Here is a 22,277-nt window from a genome sequence, read left to right as displayed (position 1 = left end):
AGGAGGGCACAATATGGGCATTCCACTTCAGCTTCTCCAACAACCAGAATGTCTTTTGCCTCTCTCTTTACAGTCTTTAGTACAACTGTGGTCCATCATTCTTTACTTAGTGCTTCTGTAGTTCTTCAGGATATGTACCTGTGCATCAAATTATGCATTCGTGGTTGAACCTATGTTTGTAATAAACCTGGTTGGATATGAAATAAGTGATTGCCTACTTTCAAATTCAAAAAGGTGATTTTTTTAAATTAGGGATTAATTAGGAATTACACTGCACACGCTTTGCAAAAGCGAAATGTCTGCGATAGACGTGGAGATCAGACACGTTTCTAGGATCTACTATGTGTGCGATCAATCTCCACCGCACACACAATCAGCCAGGAAAAAATGTGTGCGATCAATCTCCACTGCACACACAATCAACCAAGAAAAAACGTGTGCGATTAACAACAGCATCGCACACAGTTCTTTCTTATTAAATGTTTGCGATAGTCACCTTACCACACACGCTTCGAAATTATTGACTGTGTGGGTTGTACATACTAACGGAAATGTATTCCTTGAATGGACTGTGTGGAATGTACATACGAACACAAACATTTAGCGGGGGCTGACTGTGTGGGATGTACTTACGACCGGAAATGATTTCGCCTGTATAATTGTTTTTTAGCACTACTGTACGTATAACCGTATTTGCTTGCTTGCCGGTCGCACACGACCTCATTTTGCCGAGCGTGTGTGCCAGGAGGGCATATCCCCGACGGTTTCTGGGTCTTGTGAGAAGGGCCCCCCTATTGCCCACACTCACTTGGCGACGGTTCCAAATGTCGTCGCGGAAATGGATTTTAAATCGTTTGTATAGCACCGACGCATACCAGTGCATGTTCTTTTCCCATAACGTTCCCTTGCCCCAAAACAAAATTTTTAGCATCCAGATTGCCAGGTCATCCAATTTTAGGAGTTAGGCCATCATCTATTTCTGCCATACCGAAATCACTCATGATGACAAGTCAAGCAAGTTAGAGATCTGATGAGAAAACGTCGAATAAAAAAGAGGGCGAATAAAACGGCCAGATTTTTGTGAAGTGGGGGAGATGAAAACGAGAGGGAAATGGCAAATAATGTAAATTGCAAGGAGATGATATTTGTGATTAGGAACCTGATAGATGTTGATGATGTCTCCCCGACAACGGCGTCAGAAAATCCTTTTGATGTCGCTTGAACTACGTCGGTATTTCCTCAAAGAGGAAGGGATGATGCAGCACAACTATGGTAGTATTTCCCTCAGTTATGAAACCAAGGTATCAATCCAGTAGGAGAACCAAACAACACTATGTAAATGGTACCTGTGCACAAAGAACAAATAGTTGCAACCCGACGCGTGAGAGGGGTTGTCAATCCCTCCTCGGGCAAAAGATAGATTGGTTTGTATGTTTTGGATAAATAGATCTCGCAATAACACAAAATAAAATACGTAATAAAAAGTGCAGGAAGGTATTTTTGGGTTTTTAGGATAATAGATCTGAAAACAAAAGAGAATAAAAATAGATCTCAAAGCAAATATGATGAAGAATAGACCCGGAGGCCTTAGATTTCACTAGTGACTTCTCTCAAGAAATAGCACACGGTGGGTAAATGAATTATTGTTGTGCAATTGATAGAACCTCAAATAATTATGAAGATATCCAGGCAATGATCAATGTATATGCATCACATCCAAGATTAGTAGACCGACTCCTGCCTGCATCTACTACTATTAATCCACACATTGACCACTATCCAGCATCCATCTAGTGTATTAAGTTCAGGGAGAAATAGAGTAATGCAATAAGAACGATGACATGATGTGGACACGATCTATTCATGTAGGAATAGACCCTATCTTGTTATCCCCAATAGCGATGATCAATACGTGTCTTGCTATCCCTTCTGTCACTGGGAAAGAATGCCGCATGATCGAACCCATCACAAAGCACCTCTTCCCATGGCAAGAAAAATCGATCTAGTCGGACTAATCTAAACCAAAGATTCGAAGAAGAAATATGAGGCTATAAATAATCATGCATATAAGAGATCAAAACTCAAATAACTTTCATGGATAAAATAGATCTTGTCATAAACTCAAAGTTATTCATCGGATCCCAACAAACACATCGCAAAAAAGAGTTACATCAAATAGATCTTCAAGAGACCATTGTATCGAGAATCAAAAGAGAGAGAGGAAGCCATCTAGCTACTGCCTACGAACCCATAGGTCTACAATGAACTACTCACAAATCATCGGAGAGGCACCAATGAGGATGATGAACCCCTCCGTGATGGTGTCTAGATTGGATCTCATGGTTCTAGGACTTGCGTGGCTGGAATTATGTTTCGTCGACTCCCCTAGGATTTCTGGAATATTTGGGTATTTATAGGGCGAAGAGGTGGTGCGGGAGGCCACCGAGGTGGGCACAACCCACCAGGGTGCGCTTGGGCCCCCAGGTGCGCCCAGGTGGGTCTAGGGCGCGCTTGGGCCCCCAGGTGCGCCCAGGTGGGTTGCGCACCCTCGGGGCACCCCTCTGGTACTTCTTTGGCCCAACATGTGTCTTCTGGTCTAGAAAAAATCTCCAAAAAGTTTGGAATCCCTTTGGTATTGGTTTTCTGTGATATAAAAAACAAGCAAAAAACATCAACTGGCATAGGGCACTATGTCAATAGGTTAGTCCCAAAAAATGATATAAAGTTGATATAAAATGATTGCAAAACATCCAAGAATGATAATATAACAACATGGAACAATAAAAAAATTATAGATACGTTGGGGACGTATCAACATACAGCGAGTGTAAGCCAGATTTACACACTTGGAATACTTGGGTTAAATTTGACGAGCCTAGCATGTACAGACATGGTCTCGAAACACTGGAGACTGAAAGGTCGAACATGAGTCATATGGTAGATATGATCAACATGAAGATGTCCACCATTGATGACAACCCCATCTCATGTGATGATCGGACATGGGTTAGTTGATTTGGATCATGTATCACTTAGACAACTCGAGGGATGTTGATTTAAGTGGGAGTTCATTAGTAATTTAATTACTTGAACTAAAATTTATCATGAACATAGTCAAAATGTCTTCGCAAATTAAGTTTTAGATAAATAGCTCACGATGTAGCTCCCCTGTTTTTTGATACATTCCTAGAGAAAACTAATTTGAAAGATGATGGTACCAGTAATGCGGACTGGGTCAGTGATTTGAGGATTGTCCTCATTGTTGCACAAAAGAATTATGTACTTGATGCACCGCTAGGTGACCCACCCGCTCCCGCTAGTCTAGATGTTGTGAATGCCTGGCAAACACGGACTGATGACTACTCGATAGTTCAGTGTGCCATGCTTTACGGCTTAGAACCGGGGCTCCAAAAGCGTTTTGAGCACCATGGAGCATATGAGATGTTCCAAGAGCTGAAATCGATATTTCAAGCTAATGCCCGGGTTGAGAGATATGAAGTCTCCAACAAGTTGTTTAGCTGTAAAATGGAGGAGAACAATTATGTCAGTAAACACATACTTAGAATGTCTGGGTACCACAACCACTTGACTCAGCTGGGAGTTGAGCTCCCAGATGAGTGTGCTATTGATAGAGTTCTTCAATCACTGCCACCAAGCTATAAGGCTTTATGATGAACTATAATATGCAAGGAATGACTAAAATGATTTCCGAGCTCTTCGCGATGCTGAAATTAGCGGAGGTAGAAATCAAGAAGGAGCATCAAGTGTTGATGGTTAACAAGACAACTAGTTTCAAGAAAAAGGACAAGGGAAGGAAAGGGAACTTCAAGAAGAATGGCAAGAAAGTTGCCGCTCCCGTGAAGAAGCCCAAAGCTGGACCCAAGCTTCAAACTGAGTGCTTATACTGCAAGGGAAATGGTCACTGGAAGCGGAACTTCCCCAAATACTTGGCAGATAAGAAGGATGGCAAAGCGAACAAAGGTATATTTGATATACATGTTATTGATGTGTTCCTTACTAATGCTCATAGTGGCGCCTGGTATTTGATATTGGTTCGGTTGCTCATATTTGTAACTCGAAATAGGAGTTGCAGAATAAACAGAGACTAGTTAAGGGCGAGGTGATGATGTGTGTTGGAAGTGTTTCCAAGACTGATATGATCACCATCGCACACTCCCTCTACCTTCGGGATTAGTGTTGAGCCTAAATAAATGTTATTTGGTGTTTGCGTTGAGCATGAACATGATTAGATCATGTTTATTGCAATACATTTATTTATTTAAGTCGGAGAAATTGTTGTTCTGTTTACATGAATAAAATCTTCTATGGTCATACACCCAATGTGAATGGTTTATTGAATCTCGATCGTAGTGATACACATATTCATAATATTGATGCCAAAAGATGCAAAGTTGATAATGATAGTGCAACATACTTGTGGCACTGCCGTTTAGGTCATATTGGTGTAGAGCGCATGAAGAAACTCCATACAGATGGAGTTTTGAAATCACTTGATTATGAATCATTTGATACTTGCAAACCATTCCTCATGGGTAAGATGACTAAAACTCCATTCTCTGGAACAACGGAACGAGCTAATGACTTATTGGAAATAATACATACCGATGTATGCGGTCTGATGAGTGTTGAGGCACACGGCGGGTATCGTTATTTTCCGACCTTCATAGATGATTTGAGTAGGTGTGGATATATCTACTAATTAATGAAACATAAGTCTGAAACATTTGAAAAGTTCATAGAATTCCAGAATGAAGTGGAGAATCATCGTAACAAGAAAATAAAGTTTCTATGATCAGATCTTGGAGGCGAATATTTGAGTTACGAGTTTGGCCTTCATTTTAAACAATGTGGAATAGTTTGACAACTCACGCCACGTGGAATACCACAGCATAATGGTGTGTCCGAACGTAGTAACCATACGTTATTAGATATGGTGCATTCTATGATGTCTCTTATCGATTTGCCACTATTGTTTTGGCGTTATGCATTAGACACAACCGCATTCATGTTAAATAGGGCACCGTCTAATCCGTCGAGATGACACCGTATGAACTATGATTTGGCAAGAAACCTAAGATATCGTTTCTTAAAGTTTGGGGATGCGATGCTTATGTCAAACAACTTCAGCCTGATAAGCTCGAACCCAAAGTGGAGAAGTGCGTCTTCATAGATACCCTAAAGAAACTATTAGGTATACCTTTTACCACATATCCAAAAGCAAGATCTTTGTTGCCAAGAATGGGTCCTTTCTAGAGAAGGAGTTTCTCTCGAAAGAAGTGAGTGGGAGGAAAGTAGAACTTGATGAGGTAGTTGTACCTTCTCTCAAAATGGAAAGTAGTACATCAGAGAAAACCGTTCCTGTGATGCCTACACCAACAAGAGAGGAAGAAAATAATGATGATCATGAAACTTCAGATCAAGTTACTACTGGACCTCGTAGGTCAACCAGAACACATCCGCATCAGAATGGTACGATAATCCTGTCTTGGAAGTCATGCTGTTGGACAACGGCAAACCTACGAACTATGAAGAAGCTATGACAAGCCTAGATTCCGATAAATGGCTTGAGGGCCATGAAATCTGAGATATGATCCATGTATGAGAACAAAGTATGGACTTTGGTGGACTTGCCCGATGATCAGTAAGCCATTGAGAATAAATGCATCTTTAAGAGGAAGACGGGCACTGACGGTAATATCACTGTATACAAATCTCGACTTGTTGTAAAAGGTTTTTTAAAAGTTCAAGGGATTTACTACGATGAGACTGTCTCACCTGTAGCGATGCTTAAGTCTGTCCGAATCATGTTAGCAATTGCCGCATTTTGTGATTATGAAATCTGGCAAATGGACATTAAAACTGCATTCCTTAACATGTTTCTTAAGTAAGAGTTGTATATGATGCAACCGGAAGGTTTTGTCGATCCTAAAGGTGCTAACAAAGTGTGCAAGCTCCAACGATCCATCTATGGACTGGTGCAAGCACGGAGTTGGAATAAATGCTTTGATGAGGTGATCAAAGCATTTGGTTTGTGAAGCCTGTATTTACAAGAAAGTGGGTGGGAGCTCTGTAGCATTTCTAATATTATATGTGGATGACATTATTGCTGCTTGGAAATGATATATAATTTCTGGATAGCATAAAAGGATACTTGAATAAGAATTTTTCAATGAAAGACCTCGGTGAAGCTACCTACATATTGGGCATCAAGATCTATAGAGATAGATCAAGACACTTGATAGGACTTTCAATGAGTACATACCTTGACAAGATTTTAAATGAGTTCAGAATGGATCGGTCAAGGAAGGAGTTCTTGCATTTATTGTAAGGTGTGAAGTTGAGTAAGACTCAAAACCCGACCATGACAGAAGAAAGAGAAAGGATGAAAGTCATTCCCTATGCCTCATCCATAGTCTCCATAAAGTATTGCATGCTGTGTACCAGACCTGTTGTGTGCCTTGCCATGAGTATGGCAAGGGGGTACAATATTGATCCAGGAGTAGATCACTAGGCAGCGGTCAAAATTATCCTTAGGTACCTAAAGAGGACTAAGGAAATGTTTCTTAGTTATGGAGGTGATAAAGAGTTCATCGCAAAAGGGTTACATCGATGCAAGCTTTGACACCGATCCGGACGATCCGAGTCTCAATCTGGATACGTATCGAACGTGGGAGCAATAAGCTAGAGTAGCTCCATGGAGAGCATTGTAGACATAGAAATTTGCAAAGTACGCACAGATCTGAATATTGCAGACTCGTTGACTAAAACCTCTCTCACAAGCAAAACATGATCACACCTTAGAACTCATTGGGTGTTAATCACATGGCGATGTGAACTAGATTATTGACTCTAGTGCAAGTGGGAGACTGTTGGAAATATGCCCTAGAGGCAATAATAAAATAGTTATTATTATATTTCCTTAATCATGATAAAGGTTTATTATTCATGCTAGAATTATATTGACCAGAAACATAAATACATGTATGGATACATAAACAAATACTGTGTCCCTAGTGAGTCTCTACTAGACTAGCTCATTGATCAAAAGATGGTTAATGTTTCCTGACCATAGACATGAGTTGTCATTTGACAACGGGATCACATCATTAGGAGAATGATGTGAGGGACAAGACACATATGTTAGCTTAGCATATGATCGTTCGGTTTATTGCTCTCGCTTTCTTAATATCAAATACATATTCCTTCGACCATGATATCATGCAACTCCCGGATACCGGAGGAATACCTTGTGTGCTATCAAACGTCACAATGTAACTGGGTGATCATAAAGATGCTCTAGCAGGTATCTCCGAAGGTGTCTGTTGAGTTGACGTGTTGGGATTTGTCACTCCGTATGACGGAGAGGTATCTCTGGGCCCTCTCGATAATACAACATTATAAGAAGCTTGCAAGCAAAGTGACTAAAGAGTTAGTTGGAAGATGGTATATTACGAAACGAGTAAAGGGACTTGCTAGTAATGAGATTGAACTAGGTATGGAGATACCGACGATCGAATCTCGGGCAAGTAACATACCGACAAACAAAAAGAACTACGTATGTCGTATAAAGGTTTGACCGATAAAGATCTTCGTAGGATATGTAGGAACCAATATGGGCATCCAGGTCCCGCTATTGGCTATTGACCGAAGAAGCTCCTCAGTCATGTCTACATGATTCTCGAACCCGTAGGGTCCGCACGCTTAACATTCGTTGACGATATAATATTATATGAGTTATGTATGTTGGTGACCAAATGTTGTTCGGAGTCCCGGATGAGATCACAGACATGACGAGGAGCTCCGAAATTGTCCGGAGGTAAAGATTGATATATGGGATAATAGTGTTTGGTATCCCAAAGGGTTCCAGAATTCACCGGAAGGGGTTTCGGATGTTTCCCGAAATGTTCTAATGCGAGAACACTTTATTTGGGCCAAGGGGTAAAGCCCACGGGATTTTAGGAAGGTGCAAAAAGAACTTTTGCGGAGGCCAGGGGCTAAACACCAGGGACCCTGGCGTCTGGGGCTAGACGCCAAGAATCCTAGCATTTAGGTCCTGGAGTCCGAGAAGGACTCTTGCCTTGCGGGCCAAAACTGACTTTGAGGAGGCTCTTTCTCCAAGAAACGACCCGAGAGCTCAACATATAAATAGAGGGGCAGGGCTAGCATCCGGAACACATCAAGATTCACCAAGCTGTGTGCCGGCAACCCCGTCCCCTCTAGTTTATCCTCCATCATAGTTTCCTTGTGCTTGGCGAAGCCCTGCAGAGATTGTTGTTCACCACCACCGTCACCACGCCGAAACTCATCTACTACTTCGCGCCTCTTGCTGGTCGAGAAGGCGAGGACGTCATCGAGCTGAACGTGTGCTGAACGCAGAGGTGACGTACGTTCGGTACTTGATCGGGACGGATCGTGAAGGTGTACGACTACATCAACCAGTTGATAAACGCTTCCGCTTAGCGATCTGCAAGGATATGTAGATGCTCCCTCTCGTAGCTATGCATCTCCATGGATAGATCTTGCGTGTGCGTAGAATAATTTTTGTTTTCCATGCAACGTTCCCCAACACTACCCTCCTAGGCGCTCCCTGTTGCCTTGCCGTCTCCTTGCTTGCCGTCTGGTCTCCTCCCGAAGCTTCTATAGGGCCTCTCTTATCCAGAAAAAAAATCATCAAAACATTTCGTAGCGTTTGGACTCCGCTTGGTACTGATTTCTTGGAAACCAAAAACAAGCAGAAAACAACAAATCACACTTGGCACTGGGCTAATAGATTAGTCCCCAAAAATGATATAAAACACCACAAAAATTTATATAAAACATTTAATAATAGCATGGAACAATAAAAAAATTATAGATACGTTGGAGACGTATCAGTGAACACTACTCGTGGTTCATGCCTTGACATGCTTGTATTGTGCTTACAACCATAACACCATGTTTCCATGCCATCACATGAGTCCATTGGTGCAATAGATGATACTCAGGTGACTGTTAGAGTGCTGAGGTCACATGCTGCAGCATACAAGGGTAGAAAGCACTGCACAAGTCAGAATGTGCTTGATATTGTTGCCTTTGATATGAAGTTTTCGTATGTGCTAGCTGGCTGGGAAGGATCAGACCATGATGCTAACATTCTTGTTGACAGCATGGCTTGACCTAATGAGATGAATATCTCTGATGGCAAGTTCTACCTAGGAGATGATGACTAGGCATGTTGGCATGATGTTCTTCCACCCTTTAGGAAACAGGTACCATCTGAACGAGTTCTCTTTTGTGAATTATTCTAGGACTACACATGAATTCTTCAATCTTAGATACTCTAGTATTAGAGTTACGGTTGAGACGGCATATGGAGCTCTAAAGACAAATTTATGATCTTGGATCAGAAGCCATTTCACCATTTCACCACCTCGGTTAGGCTTGCTCTTGCATGCTGCATCTTCCATAGCTGGATCCTAAAATAGGGTTGTAGTGAACTTATGTCGGGGAGGAAGATATGACGGCTGATGATGTTAGTACCTTCGGCCATGGTGTGGACGATTTGACAATGAAACTTGAAAGAGCAAAAAGTTGGAATGACTGAGGCAATGTGTAAAGACAAAAAATAGACAAGGATCCGAAAAAGAAGAATAACAACAAAGGAAGAAGCAGCAACAGAGAAGCAACATAATAAAATAGAGAATGACTTTCCCTACTTTGACAACCGAGGAACTATTCGAGCCATATAAGTGTTAATTTGTACTGCAATTTGTTAGTAGTTAGAATGCGTTGTGATATGTTTACTAGTTAGGACTGAAACAATGCTTATTTGAAACTTTATATGTAGTGTCATATTACATATAATAAGGTCACCAGTAACATAATATAGACAGTGCACAATCAAACACCACATAGCGTATTTATAAAGATAGTCTCTCAGCGGTGCTTTTTTCCGCATGGTAATACGTGTCTCATTTGTATCGTAAGGAACAAAGTACAAGTCAAGTAAGGATCGACATGACAAAACTAAAAAGATAGCAAAACATTTCTGAGCTTGACACCAAGGCCCGTCACTTGTCTCTGGCACCACCACAGTAGCCACCGAAGAAAAAAATGACGGATCACCTCCTCACTTGAGCTTGACGCGGCTCCATCATTGATATGCAGCTTTGCGGACCTCTCTCGGAGGTGCTAGAGAGCGTGCATGTGTTTATAAAGATGACGTATGCACTTGTGTGTGTATTAAATAAAACCAACACAAGCTTTATCCGCCTGCGAAGTTCCTCTCCGCAGGAGCCCCACACGCTCTGGCAGTCACACACTCGGAAACCCCATGGCGTGCCACCTCGTCGCCGCCTGCGTCCCGCGCCTCGCCGTCGTGGCATCCTCCGCCTCCGGGGATCCCGTCCGCCGTATCCGGCGGCGCGCGCCGGGGTCGCGTTCCCAGAAGGCCCCCACGGCGGCTCCGCCCCAGCCGTCCGTCGCGGAGGTGCGGCGCGCCATCGGGGCCGCCGACGACCCGTCCGCCTCCGGGAGGGACAAGCAGTCCGGTTTCATGGAGCTCCTCGCCTCCACGCCGATCGGGCAGCCGGAGAGCGACGCAGAGCGCCGAATCCGTGAGGCCGCCGAGTGGGTGGTCGACAACACCGAGGCGCGCGCACAGGAAGGTGATGCGCCAGGCTGATTCCCCTTCGGTTCATCGTCCTAATCAACAATTACATTCAGTAGCTATTGTGCGCTACATTTACGTTGCAATTTGCAACCACGATTTTTACCCTTTTTGTTTTGAAAAGGTGAAGTTTACTTTCTGATTCTGAATGATGGACTGCCTAAGGATTTCTGCATTACTAGGAAGAACTGATAGATTATGTACTGAATGATAAAGCGTGTAATCATTTTGGACAAGATTTGCGTCATCCCTCATAAGCAATCCTACCTATTTGCATCGTTCTGAACTTCTAATTTATGATGTGAACTTTGGGCTGAAGTTCTCCACCGCTCTTCTCCTCAGGGCAAAAGTCTATCTTGGTGCTATGCATGAAGATCTTTCCTCTGTGGCTGTTCCTCATGCTTACTGCCCTTGGAGTTATAAATTTACCATTTGATATTCCCGGTCTGGATATGGATGATCTCCTAATGTAAAGTGTTAGATTGTTTCTTCTCCCAGCTATATGAGCCGCGGATACTTGAAAAGAAAAACCAGTGATAGATATTGTTCACAGCACTATTGAAGTTGCTTGTTTCGTAAGGTATGAATAAACTGTATGACCTTTTCTATTCTTTGCCTTATTGCAATTGGAAACTTGGAGTAACATGTGGACACAGTGTATTTCTTTTCACTTGAAATGAGTTAAATTGATTTTCATAGTTGTGCTATTTATGAGATTAGCAGAACAATAGACTTCTACGTTACATCCTGTGTGCTAGAACTGGGAAGTAGGTACATAAGGCACAGATGTGATCTCTGCACTTACTTATTTGGCTGACAGATGTTTACGCATTTTACATTTTGTGGACAGATGTGTACGCATTCCAGATTTTGTGAACAACTTACATAGTTGATTGATTACTTCTGGAATAATTTTCCGTGAATATTGTAGCTCTTTCTATTCAGGATAAACTTTTGGGTTGCCCAAAGTAGCTCTCAAGGTTTCAGTGTTGTGATTTCTGCATAATATAAGCACATTAGCATTGAGTGATGGTAATTGCCAAGTGCTTTTTCCTAATAACCTATATGATGCATTCGTAATTGTGAGTGAACTTCGGCTTTGTTGCTGCTCTAATAAATACCTCATCACTAGGCAAAACCATAACACCTGGCACGTTGTTCTATCTCTTAGTCCCTGCACTGACGTAAATAATGTCTGTTGTATGCCTTTAGATCTTCCATACAAAAGCACCAGCTGAGTAAGAAAAACAAGTAAAAAGAATGAACTGTTGAAGGGGAAGTCAACTCATAAAATATCCCCAAGAGCAGTGCACATAAGTAAATCCTGCGTTGTTCCGTTCCTTGCCAAGGGGAGCTATATTCTGTTGTTCAAATGGCTCATGATCAAGGAACTCTACTGGGTAAGGTCGACAAACCAGAGAGCATTAATGAACTCGCTACACCGTTAGCACCGTCATTCACATAGCTTTTGATGGTTAGGCAGCTAGCCCTACCATGTATCTCTGATAGGCTAGGAAGCTACTTCTATCAGTATGTTCAAAATTGAACAACGCTGGATATCCATAAGAAATTTTTGTTGCTTTACTCTTGTATGTTGCTGATGTACATGCTGTTCATTAATGAAGATAGAGAGATCATTTTTCACATACTTCACATCAGGTGGCAATTTCTTACTTTGTATGATATGTTTGATATAGCTTCCGTTGTAAGATTTCGTTTTTGTTGTTGTTTTCTGTTCCTGGAACAAGGTTTAGCAACAACGGAACTTTAAATTATGACTGGTCGTATCTTCTAATTAAAAACGACAATATTGAAACTTTAAACTGTGACTGGTTGGGTATCTTCTAACTGAAAACAACCGGAAGACCTGATACAGTAATTTATTTGCTATTTCTGAGCTGTGAAATGGATGCCGCAGGGAGATGAAAAAAAGGGACTATAATGAAGCAAACCTGGCAGTTTGCTCTGACTGCACATGTAGGGATCCTTTCTTTTATAACATACATGATACAGTTATCCTTTAATTAGATGAAAAACCTAGACCTCCCTTACCACTGATGTATGTACAACATAAAAAATCCAATACAAAGTGTTAAGTTAAATAGACAGAAAGAAAGCAATATTGCAATGTTTCATCAGTGGTAGAGTGGAGAAGAGGTTGACTTCACAATTTGCAAGTGCGCAACTGCACCTTGATGTCCCAGTTAGCTCTTAGTCTCTTTTTCTTAACACCTCCCGGACAAGATGGCTCTCCTGCAGGTTTATATCAGCCTAAAAAAACTCTAAATTTTGGCTGAAATGGTGCAAGACTGAAGACGAATGCTGGCTGGCGAACCTTAGTTAGTCATGCCAACAAAGGAGCCTGTCCAGACAACCAGATGATACATCTGAGCTTGACAATCTTCCGCTGCTCTAACGAACCTTCCCTTTATTATCTTTCCAGACAACAGCAGATGATGACTTAGAGTCAGTCATGCCAACAGAGGAGCCTCTCTGCTCCCATGCCTACAAGGCTAAGTACAAATTATTTTGGTTGTTAGAGTTTAAAGCAGATCATATGCCATAAAGGTTTGCTGATTGAGTCTGTGGAATTGGTTAGCATGTGAAGATCTGGAGTGCCTTTATAGAGACCGAAGAATGAGTTCACTCACATGCAAGTACGCAGCCAAGTTGAATAAGTTGAGTATATAATTTAGGAGACAGGCTTGTATTCTTTATATATGTTCTTCTCTCTCCTGGAGTGCAATCATTTTGAGAGATGGAAACTGGCAATGGATTCCGAAACTTATAACATGGCTGAAGCAGCCGTGAGTTGAGCAATGCACCAGACCATGTGAACATCCATGATCTCACCAGCTTTTTGTTCAGGCATTTTGGATTGGGGCTAGAGGTAGACTTGTTTAAGCTCCTGCTTTTCATAAAAAGCCTTATAATATCATGCAAGTTGTACTGTGCAGAATTATTTGGTAATTCAATTAGAGTTGCCACACAACACAAGAATTCATTTATATCAGACAAGGATGTTCTTGGATAGATAAATATAAGTGTTTGTACGTTGAGTACTTTTAAGATCTCTTGCCTTCAATCTGTCTGACGGGTTGGTAGGATCTTATGCATCTTTGGTTAGTTTTGAGCAACTTTAATTATTTTGTTCTTCTGTTGGTTATTTTGTAGAAGAGCAAATGAGTTAAAAGCCAGTTCTCTTTAAATATTGAAGAATCTGATCTTGTTTCCTTAGAACTTGCAGAGGAAGCATATAGTTCCCGACTTATCTATCCTCTGAGCAATTTTGTTAAGCTGCACACTTGAGAATATGCCAATTTATCCAGAATTGCTGACTGTGATATGTTCTCTTCATTTATGCACTCACTGGTCTTGTTCCACTTCAATTGGTTAGTGTTCTAGTGGTGCAACTTTCCTACTAATCCTTGTAGCCACAACTTTGCCGAGCTTTGACATTAAAGAATTTCAATAGCTAACTTCAGTTGCCTTGCTGGTTCTCGTTCTTTTTTGACTCTCATGCAGGCAACCCATGCAATTATGTAAAGTTGTTGCCTAACTGATTGACAAACCGGTTCACCGAAACAATAGTAGGGCAAGAATGGAGAGCTATATGAAGAAGGGTTGATGAACTCTATGATCTTTTCACGACTGTAGTACGACCTGTCTGGTCTTGTCTAGCACTATTTCTGTACCGCAACAACTTATAATTTCCCGACCATACACATGGTTGTCTATTACCTTGAGAGACCATCATTTGAAATCTTCCTCTCTTTCACTAAATAAAATAAAATGACATAAATTTGAAGCTTTCCTCTGATGGGACTTGTATTCTCATTCATAGCTTGGGCACTGGATTCTTAATGGTGGATGCTGAGGAGAGAAATGTTGACATCATCTGCTAATGGCTATACTGAAGGCACAACTACACACCAAAAGTGAATTCTTCATATTGTGCGAGTTCACGTCGTCCGTTCGTGACTAGTTACAGTTGCCGGGATTTGTTTGTACACTTCCTCATGCTTTATACGCCCCGAATAGGAGAAATATTGGTACAATGGAGGTTTATGAAGAGATGGTTCAATACCTGCATACCTCCATTAATATATGTGTTACTCGGTAAAAAATGTATTTTATCTGCATCTTTGTGTTGTTCTTTTGAATGCCCATATTTTTTTTGAAAGGAACAAATTACCTTACCCCAAAACATATGCTGTATCATTTGAAAAGTATTCTGTCTACCTCAAATTGTGAAAAAGGCACTGTCCGGTTTGTTGCAAAAGAATAGTTATTCGAAATTTAGGATAAATGGAGAATAATCTATATCTGATCACATCCAGAAAATTAGCTATAGTGGTAATAATTTTATTTTCATTATCAAGTATCCAGTTTATTTAGGTGCACATTATCTAATATTTTAATGCATATGTTGATTATACTCTTGTATGGAAATGGAGGGCTAAGCTGGGCAAAAGACATATTGACGAGTGCGTGTTCATTTTGGCTCACTTTTATCTGTTTATTCCCTCTTCGACACCTTTTACTGAAAGTGATGATCTTTAAATAATGTTTCTGGTTGCTCACATGTGCATTTTGTTTTGCTCCCTACGGTGTTTTTAGGACTGTAAGTCTTTAAGTTCATCATTGTTAGTGAAAAAACAACAAAATGATTACTGCCTCAGTTGCCCAGCCTAGCTCATTATTTATTACTGCTAATATTGTTATTAGCTAAGTGGTTGTCCCCTAATAAGGCCTATGTTCATTGCATTTGCAGATTTTGTTGTGATATGTTCATGGTTCCCAACATAAGCATTGAGCTGTTGAGATATATGTTTTGAGTGTGGAATTTGTTTTTGTTGAGTTCATGAATTCTACTCCCTTCGTCCCACAGTATAAGAGCGTTTTTGACCTCCGTCCCACAATATAAGAGCGTTTTTGACACCAGTAGTGTCAAAAACGCTCTTATATTGTGGGACGGAGGGAGTACATGTTATGCTAGGATTGGCTTTGTTGAGGTGTTGAAGCACTAAAAGTACTTGTTCCAAGGCAAGTAGTACTTTACTTTTCCCTAACTAGTTGCAGTTGACTTAGTTTAAGATTATTCTGCAGATTGTAAGCCTAGAATATAAAGTTATGCAGCAAATAATGGAGGCACATAATTTGTTCATTCTCCACTAAGCACTTTAAATCTCTTGTTATATTGAGAAAATTGCAGACTACAAAAAGGCACCTTTTAAATTATTAAAAAGGAAGGCCAAGATCATACTGAGATCATCCTTCAGTTAGGAAGTTTCTTTGTGATACCCTCATCTTCGATCCTCAGTTTTGTTCTAATATTACGGCCTCAGTAGCATAACACAGGTTCAAGTTCAATGCATATGGAGATTTTCTTCTGATTTGATTCCATCGTACATGATTAATGTTCAGCCCTGTAATAACTACTGCTTTCCCTTGCAACCTTTTTGTACTTAACGATGTCTTGTAGTGATTGCATGGATGATGTTTGCCTAGCTACAGGTGTCGAGTGAAGACGTATGTGGGATAGATAAGTGCATAGTCTAGGTGCATAGCCACACAGATGCATATATAACTCTAGCCATATCCTGTGCACACTAATCTGTTGCTAATGTCACAAGATTTGTACACTAGCCATATCCCCTGTGTCTCTTCCTCTCTTACAATGGGGACATGTAAACGATATTTACGGTAGTTAACGCAAATAATTACCTTGATCTAGGGAACTTATTGTCAATCTAGCTGCTGTTTGGGGGATAAGAAACAAAGATAATCTATGGTCTTGTATCAAGGACCCTGTCATCTGACTAGAAGGTGATATGGAAACTTGGTTAGTTCAAATCAATATGCTAATTCTGGGAACGGCGAACTGTAACAAAGGTTACTATCTAGTTTTCATGGCACTACAAAAGAAATATACTTTTATGTTGCATTCAAAATTATTCAGTTTTTAAGATGCATCAACAAAACAACCTGTTGTTTGAGTAAAATGATCTGAAGTACATGGAGCACTCATATACTTGACTCCACTCATACAATTTTCGGAGTCCAAGAATTATGATGCGTTCATATCCTACTGCTGTCCTATGCTGCCGACTTGATCGCTATCACCAGGATGTGTATCAAACATAGCTGTCACCAGGTGTGTATCAAACATATCCGTATGACTAATGGAAGTACCACATTGGACATAGCTTCATCCCACTGCATGGAAAGTGAAATCAGACAAGTCTCCTAGAAGTCCAAACTTTATGCCTATTGTAGAGCATTTCATAAATGCACTACTACCAGGCCTTAACATCTGTCAAAAATAATTTGAATTAGTCGGGACTGAGAACTCCATGACAGTGCACGGAAAGTGGAATCAGACAAGTTTCATAGAAGTCTGAGTTTTACCCCTAGCTTCGTCGTTTGTGTAGAGCATTTCCTAACGTCGTTCGTGTGTCTGGTGCTTTATAATATAAAGCGGGGGAAACCCTTTTTCGGTAATTGCCGAATCACCAGGTTTTAACACCTGTTAGCAGTAAGCTTAATCAGTTCTACTCTATGCATCAAGGTGACCTTCCTGGAAGTTTCCCTCCAAGCATTGGTAGGATATCTTTTGGAGTCCCTTTCTTGGAGTCACTAAACAACCTTTCATCTGCCTTTGTTGCATGGATGGATGGATGACCACTTGATCTTGTCTGGTTTTACCACTGTAATTCTCTGGGATGGTCATGGCCATTGCATACTTTAAGCCTTTTGCTAGCTCCTAAGCTCCAAGCAAGTAGAATAATGAGTAGGATAAGTTTAGGGTCAGAAGTGTGCCTCCTAGTGCCTAAACAAACTGCCTGCATGTGGGGGGTATGATGTCCTTTTGATATGGCATATCATCCCTTGTGTGCCTCTATATAAAGGCCCCCCAACTCAACATCCCTCTCATCTCATACCACACTAGCCACCAGTCTACAAGCTGTCTGCCTAGCTGCACTCCTCCTCTCTTTGCCTTGCACCAAGCTTCCTGAGCATACCATGAAGATTGGAGGCCAAGGGAAGCTCAACAGGGCTTTCAGGGAGAAGAGGGCTAGGTTCTACATCTTCCGCCGCTGCGTCGTCATGTTGCTCCGATGGAGCGACTGATGGGTCTCCATGGCGGATCTTGTTTTTTCCTTCCATTCTAGGATTTTTTTTTTGGCACAGCCATTTTTTCAGGGTTAGAGTAGTTTAGGTGTAGTTGCTCTGTATAGGCTAGACTTCATTGTTTGAGGTCCTTTTTTCTCTCCATGGTTGCCTGTTGTCACAGGCAAAGGGGGAGAGATCCAACTCAGTAGTCTGAGACTGTCATCTTCTTGTACGACTGGAGAAAGATTGATGTGAAGATCATTTCTTACCTGTGCTTCAACTTGATGTTATACTGTTGATGATAATTATCAATTGGCAAGTTGATGACAATCTGAGATTGATGTTTCTTTACCGCTTCCTCTTAATGAATAGTAGCAGCTCTCCTGCTATCTTTCAAAAAAGATAATTATCAATTGGCAAGTTGATGACAATCTGAGATTGGAACAATTGTACTTCCGCGAGCGAGCTATACCTTTTTTTAACGGTTTGAAGTGATCCGTATCTGATGCTTTGTGCTTTTGATGGAAAGTTGGAATCAGTCTGTGTTGCCACACTTTTTGGCGGGCGTATCTCCATGCAATTGCGCCTTTTTCCTGGTCCTTTGAGAGGTGACTGACCTGTTGTTGTTCTCTTGATATGCTGGTGTCTATGCCATTGTTCTTCTCTTGGTATGATGCTGCTGCTCTTTCAGGAATTCAACTGTTTCATGTGAGACCACTGCAACTCAAACAGGCCCTAAGCTTGGTGCATATCTCACGAACAATGGAATTGCCATAGAGGAGAACTGAGATATTGTGCATACAGTCCTTCTGAGAAAGACAACTAGTAGCTGGTACACAACTCCAGCAAGGGTCAGGAATCCACTATGGAAGCTCAATCAGAGCTTGCCTTGGTACCTGAAATCTTGACTGTTGTACTGGACCATGACATGCATGAATTAATGCCAATGGTGAAACCTTGACTGAACCATGCATGACACTGCAACATCTGTGTTATACATTGCTCAGTGCTTCAGGCGCCGGTGCTTTCTTTCTCAACAATTATTATCATCAATCATATGTTTTCTGGACCGCAAAATGTTGATAATATTGGCACCCAATACTAGCCTGTGCTCACTTTTGGCCTTGAAAGAAATGAGGCTGTCTGGGCCCTGGCCACAACTCACGGGATGTACGTAGTGCTGCATGTGCCTGCCGGCCTTGGTACGTGCGTGGGGCGCACATGCGCGCGTGCACGCGCGCACGACTGCTCGTGCGTTTGTCTCTTTGCCCAGCTGTTTGCTTCTGCCTGGCCAGGCCCTGCACTGCTGTGGTTCTGCATACTGTGTGCTGCTTTGTTTTTCTTCTTCTATCTCCATTCCTTGAGACATGCAGCAGGAGCTCCTCCCACAAGACATGGCCCCCGTGTTTCCGGTGAGTTTCTTGTTTTCTCTACACTACACATCTTTGACTGCAGCTGCTGCTTAACGAGCGACTTTGTCCTTTCTGCCGATGATTGATTCATAATAATATGATATATTACCTTCTGATGGATGGATACTTAGGCTCTAAACTAGTTCAGCTATGCTGCCTGCTAGTACGTGTACAAAAGTTAATTCAGCTATGATGCGTACGTGTACAAACGTTAATTGAGCTATGATGCGTAGGATGCAGTACACCACAGTACAAAAGGACAATAAAGGACTGCTTATATAATAGTAGGCCCTGGTAGGCTCCGTTGTTTGCTGCTTAAGACATTATATGAAGCTGTTTTCTTATGCACTTCAACTCATCATTGGCCTGGACAAAATTTCTGACAACCAATAAGTATATATATATACATGGTTATTACAGTTGGTGCATTTGTGGACTTCCTGTTCATTCCCTACACTGTGCACCCTAGTGATTTATTCTTGGTGTATAGAAGTTGTGTGGCTTTTTTTTCATGCATCTTTTTTAAAATTGAGGTAATGTTCTATCCCCACCTCACGCCCCTCGCGTGCGTGGGCCCACACACACATGGTTATTTCTATAAAGAATGCGAGCTCCAGAATATAGCGAGGCATGCATATTAGGATTAAAAGTTTATCGACAGCTCGAGTCGTATAACTCATATTGCCTCCACTACCGAAGAAGATAAAATATATATTCATTTCATATTAGGAGGACAAGGGTTCATGTTCGACTTTGATTCTTTCACTGAATCATCTCTATCAGACCAGACATGGGTACAATACACATCATGTCCAAAAAGATACAACAGCCACATATCCCACTGCCTAAGGGACGGCACATCGGAGAAAAGGTGGAGAAAAAATGGAAAATAAATACGAATAACTCATGGTGAAATAAACGACTGATAGAATGTCTAGTCTACCAAGCTTTCTTGAGAGCAATATGCCATGAGCATGGGAGTTCCTTCCTAACTTCTACTTCTACTCTAAGTCCTAACTAACTGATGATACTTCCCTATCTAAGTGTGACTTCTCCATGCATCGACCCTTGACTTGATGGGTTCTATGGAGGAGAATGCAGCTTGGATCTCAGTCATGCCAGCAAAGGAGCATGACGATGCACCTACGGATGATGTAGAGCCTGGCTCTGTGCTCCTTCAGAGCTCTGCTCACCCTCCCCCCTTGCTTGCCTTGGCTCCTCACACTCCCCATTTTGCTTGATGAACTGAAGAGATGAGATGCAAGCAGGAGAGTTCGCTCTCTGTGTGATCAGATCCCTGGCTGGAGCTTGCTGTGGTATGGAACTGGGAAGGCCGGGGGCTGGGCTTTTATAGAGGAGGCAAGCATGCAGTGCCCCTCCTCCCATGCAACCGCGCTAATTCTCCATTTCCTCTTTTTATTTAATCTCAGGGGACAAATCTCTGCATCTGAATGTGGGTTATTGTTCCTGTCGCCGACAAAAAGCTTGATCTTATTGACGGATACGATCGTTTCGGATAACAGACAGCTCATCCTGCCGCATACGTGTTGAAATCTGCAGATTCAGTAGCGGTTCGGCATGGCTCCGATGAAGGTTCTTGGTATCTGGCACTACTGCTTGCGGCTGGTATCATAATTTATTCCCTTCTCTTTTTTTTTTGCTTGTCTATCTTGGTACTTGGATATCTTACACCACTGTAATTTGTCTGTTTGATCTTCCTTGGGAGAACACTAGCGATCCTCTTGCATTGCCAAGATCTTCTTGGACTTGATTAATTAACAGTATTATGTGGTAGCAGTACTGTAGTATATCCTCTTGTCGGTAGATTGTGCCGCTAAAGAGTTGGAAAGAGTTTATGGAGATCTAATATTCAAGTATCTTGGAGATTTCCTTGTGTCGCCTCGATTTGTTCGGAAGCTGCTAGGAAGGATGGAATGAGTACTCGGATCATCCGTGCAGCCGGGGTATCTTTTGACTGGAAAGCACTTTTGAGTGTACTTATTCCGTATGATTAGAAATGAAAAAAAGCCCTCTGTGTGCGTGCTTTGGTTGAGGTGCTTGTCTTGTGGACATTGTAGCCGTTTGATGCTGCGCCCTTTACTGCATTTCCATGTATCTTGCCTAGTTTCTGGTCAAAACACAGGGCACTTTTTTGTGCAGGGGGTGTCTGCTGCTCCTGTGTGCCACTTTCTAGGGTTCTCCCCATGTTGATTTCTGAGCCTCTGTTAATACGCTATGGTGATACAGTAGTATTTTCTGCATCATCTATTAGATGATATGACTTAACTGTTGGTAAAACGGAAGTTCTGTATGTGCACTGTAACATATATATGCTTGGACTAACTTGTCTGGGTTTATAACTGATCATTTTTGGCACATGCAACATTTGTTGACATAGTGTTGAATCTTCTGCATGAGTGTCACTCAAGCATGTGACAAATGATGTCCCAGTGCTGGTCATGAAGCACACAAACACTGTCTCATGTTAACCAACATTTTTTTGCTCATGGTCAGTGAGTTGAATCTTGATATATATCATGAGTATCTTTATTTCTTCTGCTCACACCTTTGTCTGATCATTTGTAATATAATAATCACTATAGAACATGTTGACTAACTTGTTTCTCTAACAATATATAGAATCTGCATCTCAAGGAAAGAAAAAGCGAGAACATCTGTATTTGCAGGTATGAGCAAATATGATTCCATCAGTTTATTTTTAGCATTTTTTTTCTTGAGAAAACGCAAAAGCCTTGCGTTTCGATGCATTGGTAGGAAAAGAAGAATTGTACAAGCCCTAAGAAGGGCAACATCCGGTGATTACAACACGACACCTCTAGTCACTAGACACTGCCACCGCCGGAAGCAAAGCCGGCAGACCTCTCGCACCTGCTGTTGCCCATTGCCTGGCTTCCCTCTTGAACGTGCCGAGGAGACAGGCTAAGCTGAGCTGAGTTGTTGAAGATGGTCGCGTCACGGTGCTTCCAGATGCCTCAGGCCACCAACGTTATGGCCGAGGCGGTGTCTTTCTGGACCGGGGTGGGGATGGAGCTGCAACTTTGTTGCCACCAGCCCACGAA

At 41.7% G+C, this 22,277-nt stretch overlaps 3 protein-coding genes across 5 annotated transcripts; 2 read left to right on the top strand and 1 right to left on the bottom strand.

The window, feature by feature from the left end:
* Window positions 1–10,252: 10,252 nt before the first annotated feature.
* Window positions 10,253–14,752, top strand: LOC123111667 (probable NAD(P)H dehydrogenase subunit CRR3, chloroplastic). 3 transcript variants are annotated; one of them, XR_006454620.1, is made up of 3 exons: window positions 10,253–10,667; window positions 11,012–11,249; window positions 14,514–14,752. XR_006454620.1 is itself a non-coding variant. In XM_044532501.1 (2 exons), exons 1-2 carry the CDS (start codon window positions 10,334–10,336, stop codon window positions 11,140–11,142), a joined length of 465 nt encoding a protein of 154 aa, XP_044388436.1. In that variant the 5' UTR covers window positions 10,254–10,333; the 3' UTR covers window positions 11,143–11,365. The 3 variants fall into 3 exon arrangements, 1 of the variants encoding a protein (XP_044388436.1); XR_006454619.1 differs by lacking the exon at window positions 14,514–14,752 and adding an exon at window positions 11,882–12,132; XM_044532501.1 differs by lacking the exon at window positions 14,514–14,752 and having other exon boundaries at window positions 10,254–10,667; window positions 11,012–11,365.
* A 2,471-nt stretch (window positions 14,753–17,223) lies between these two features.
* Window positions 17,224–18,053, top strand: LOC123111670 (small polypeptide ROTUNDIFOLIA LIKE 2). Its single transcript, XM_044532504.1, has one exon. It carries the CDS (start codon window positions 17,696–17,698, stop codon window positions 17,801–17,803), a length of 108 nt encoding a protein of 35 aa, XP_044388439.1. The 5' UTR covers window positions 17,224–17,695; the 3' UTR covers window positions 17,804–18,053.
* Window positions 18,054–19,948: 1,895 nt separating this feature from the next.
* Window positions 19,949–20,500, bottom strand: LOC123111668 (small polypeptide DEVIL 4-like). The gene has a single exon (XM_044532502.1). The coding sequence runs from the start codon at window positions 20,427–20,429 to the stop codon at window positions 20,307–20,309; it is 123 nt and encodes a 40-aa protein (XP_044388437.1). The 5' UTR covers window positions 20,430–20,500; the 3' UTR covers window positions 19,949–20,306.
* Between the last annotated feature and the right edge of the window lie 1,777 nt (window positions 20,501–22,277).

This window comes from Triticum aestivum, chromosome 5B, assembly GCF_018294505.1.
Source record: "Triticum aestivum cultivar Chinese Spring chromosome 5B, IWGSC CS RefSeq v2.1, whole genome shotgun sequence".
NCBI classification, from domain to species: domain Eukaryota; kingdom Viridiplantae; phylum Streptophyta; class Magnoliopsida; order Poales; family Poaceae; genus Triticum; species Triticum aestivum.
This window is presented reverse-complemented; position numbering and strand designations above follow the sequence as displayed.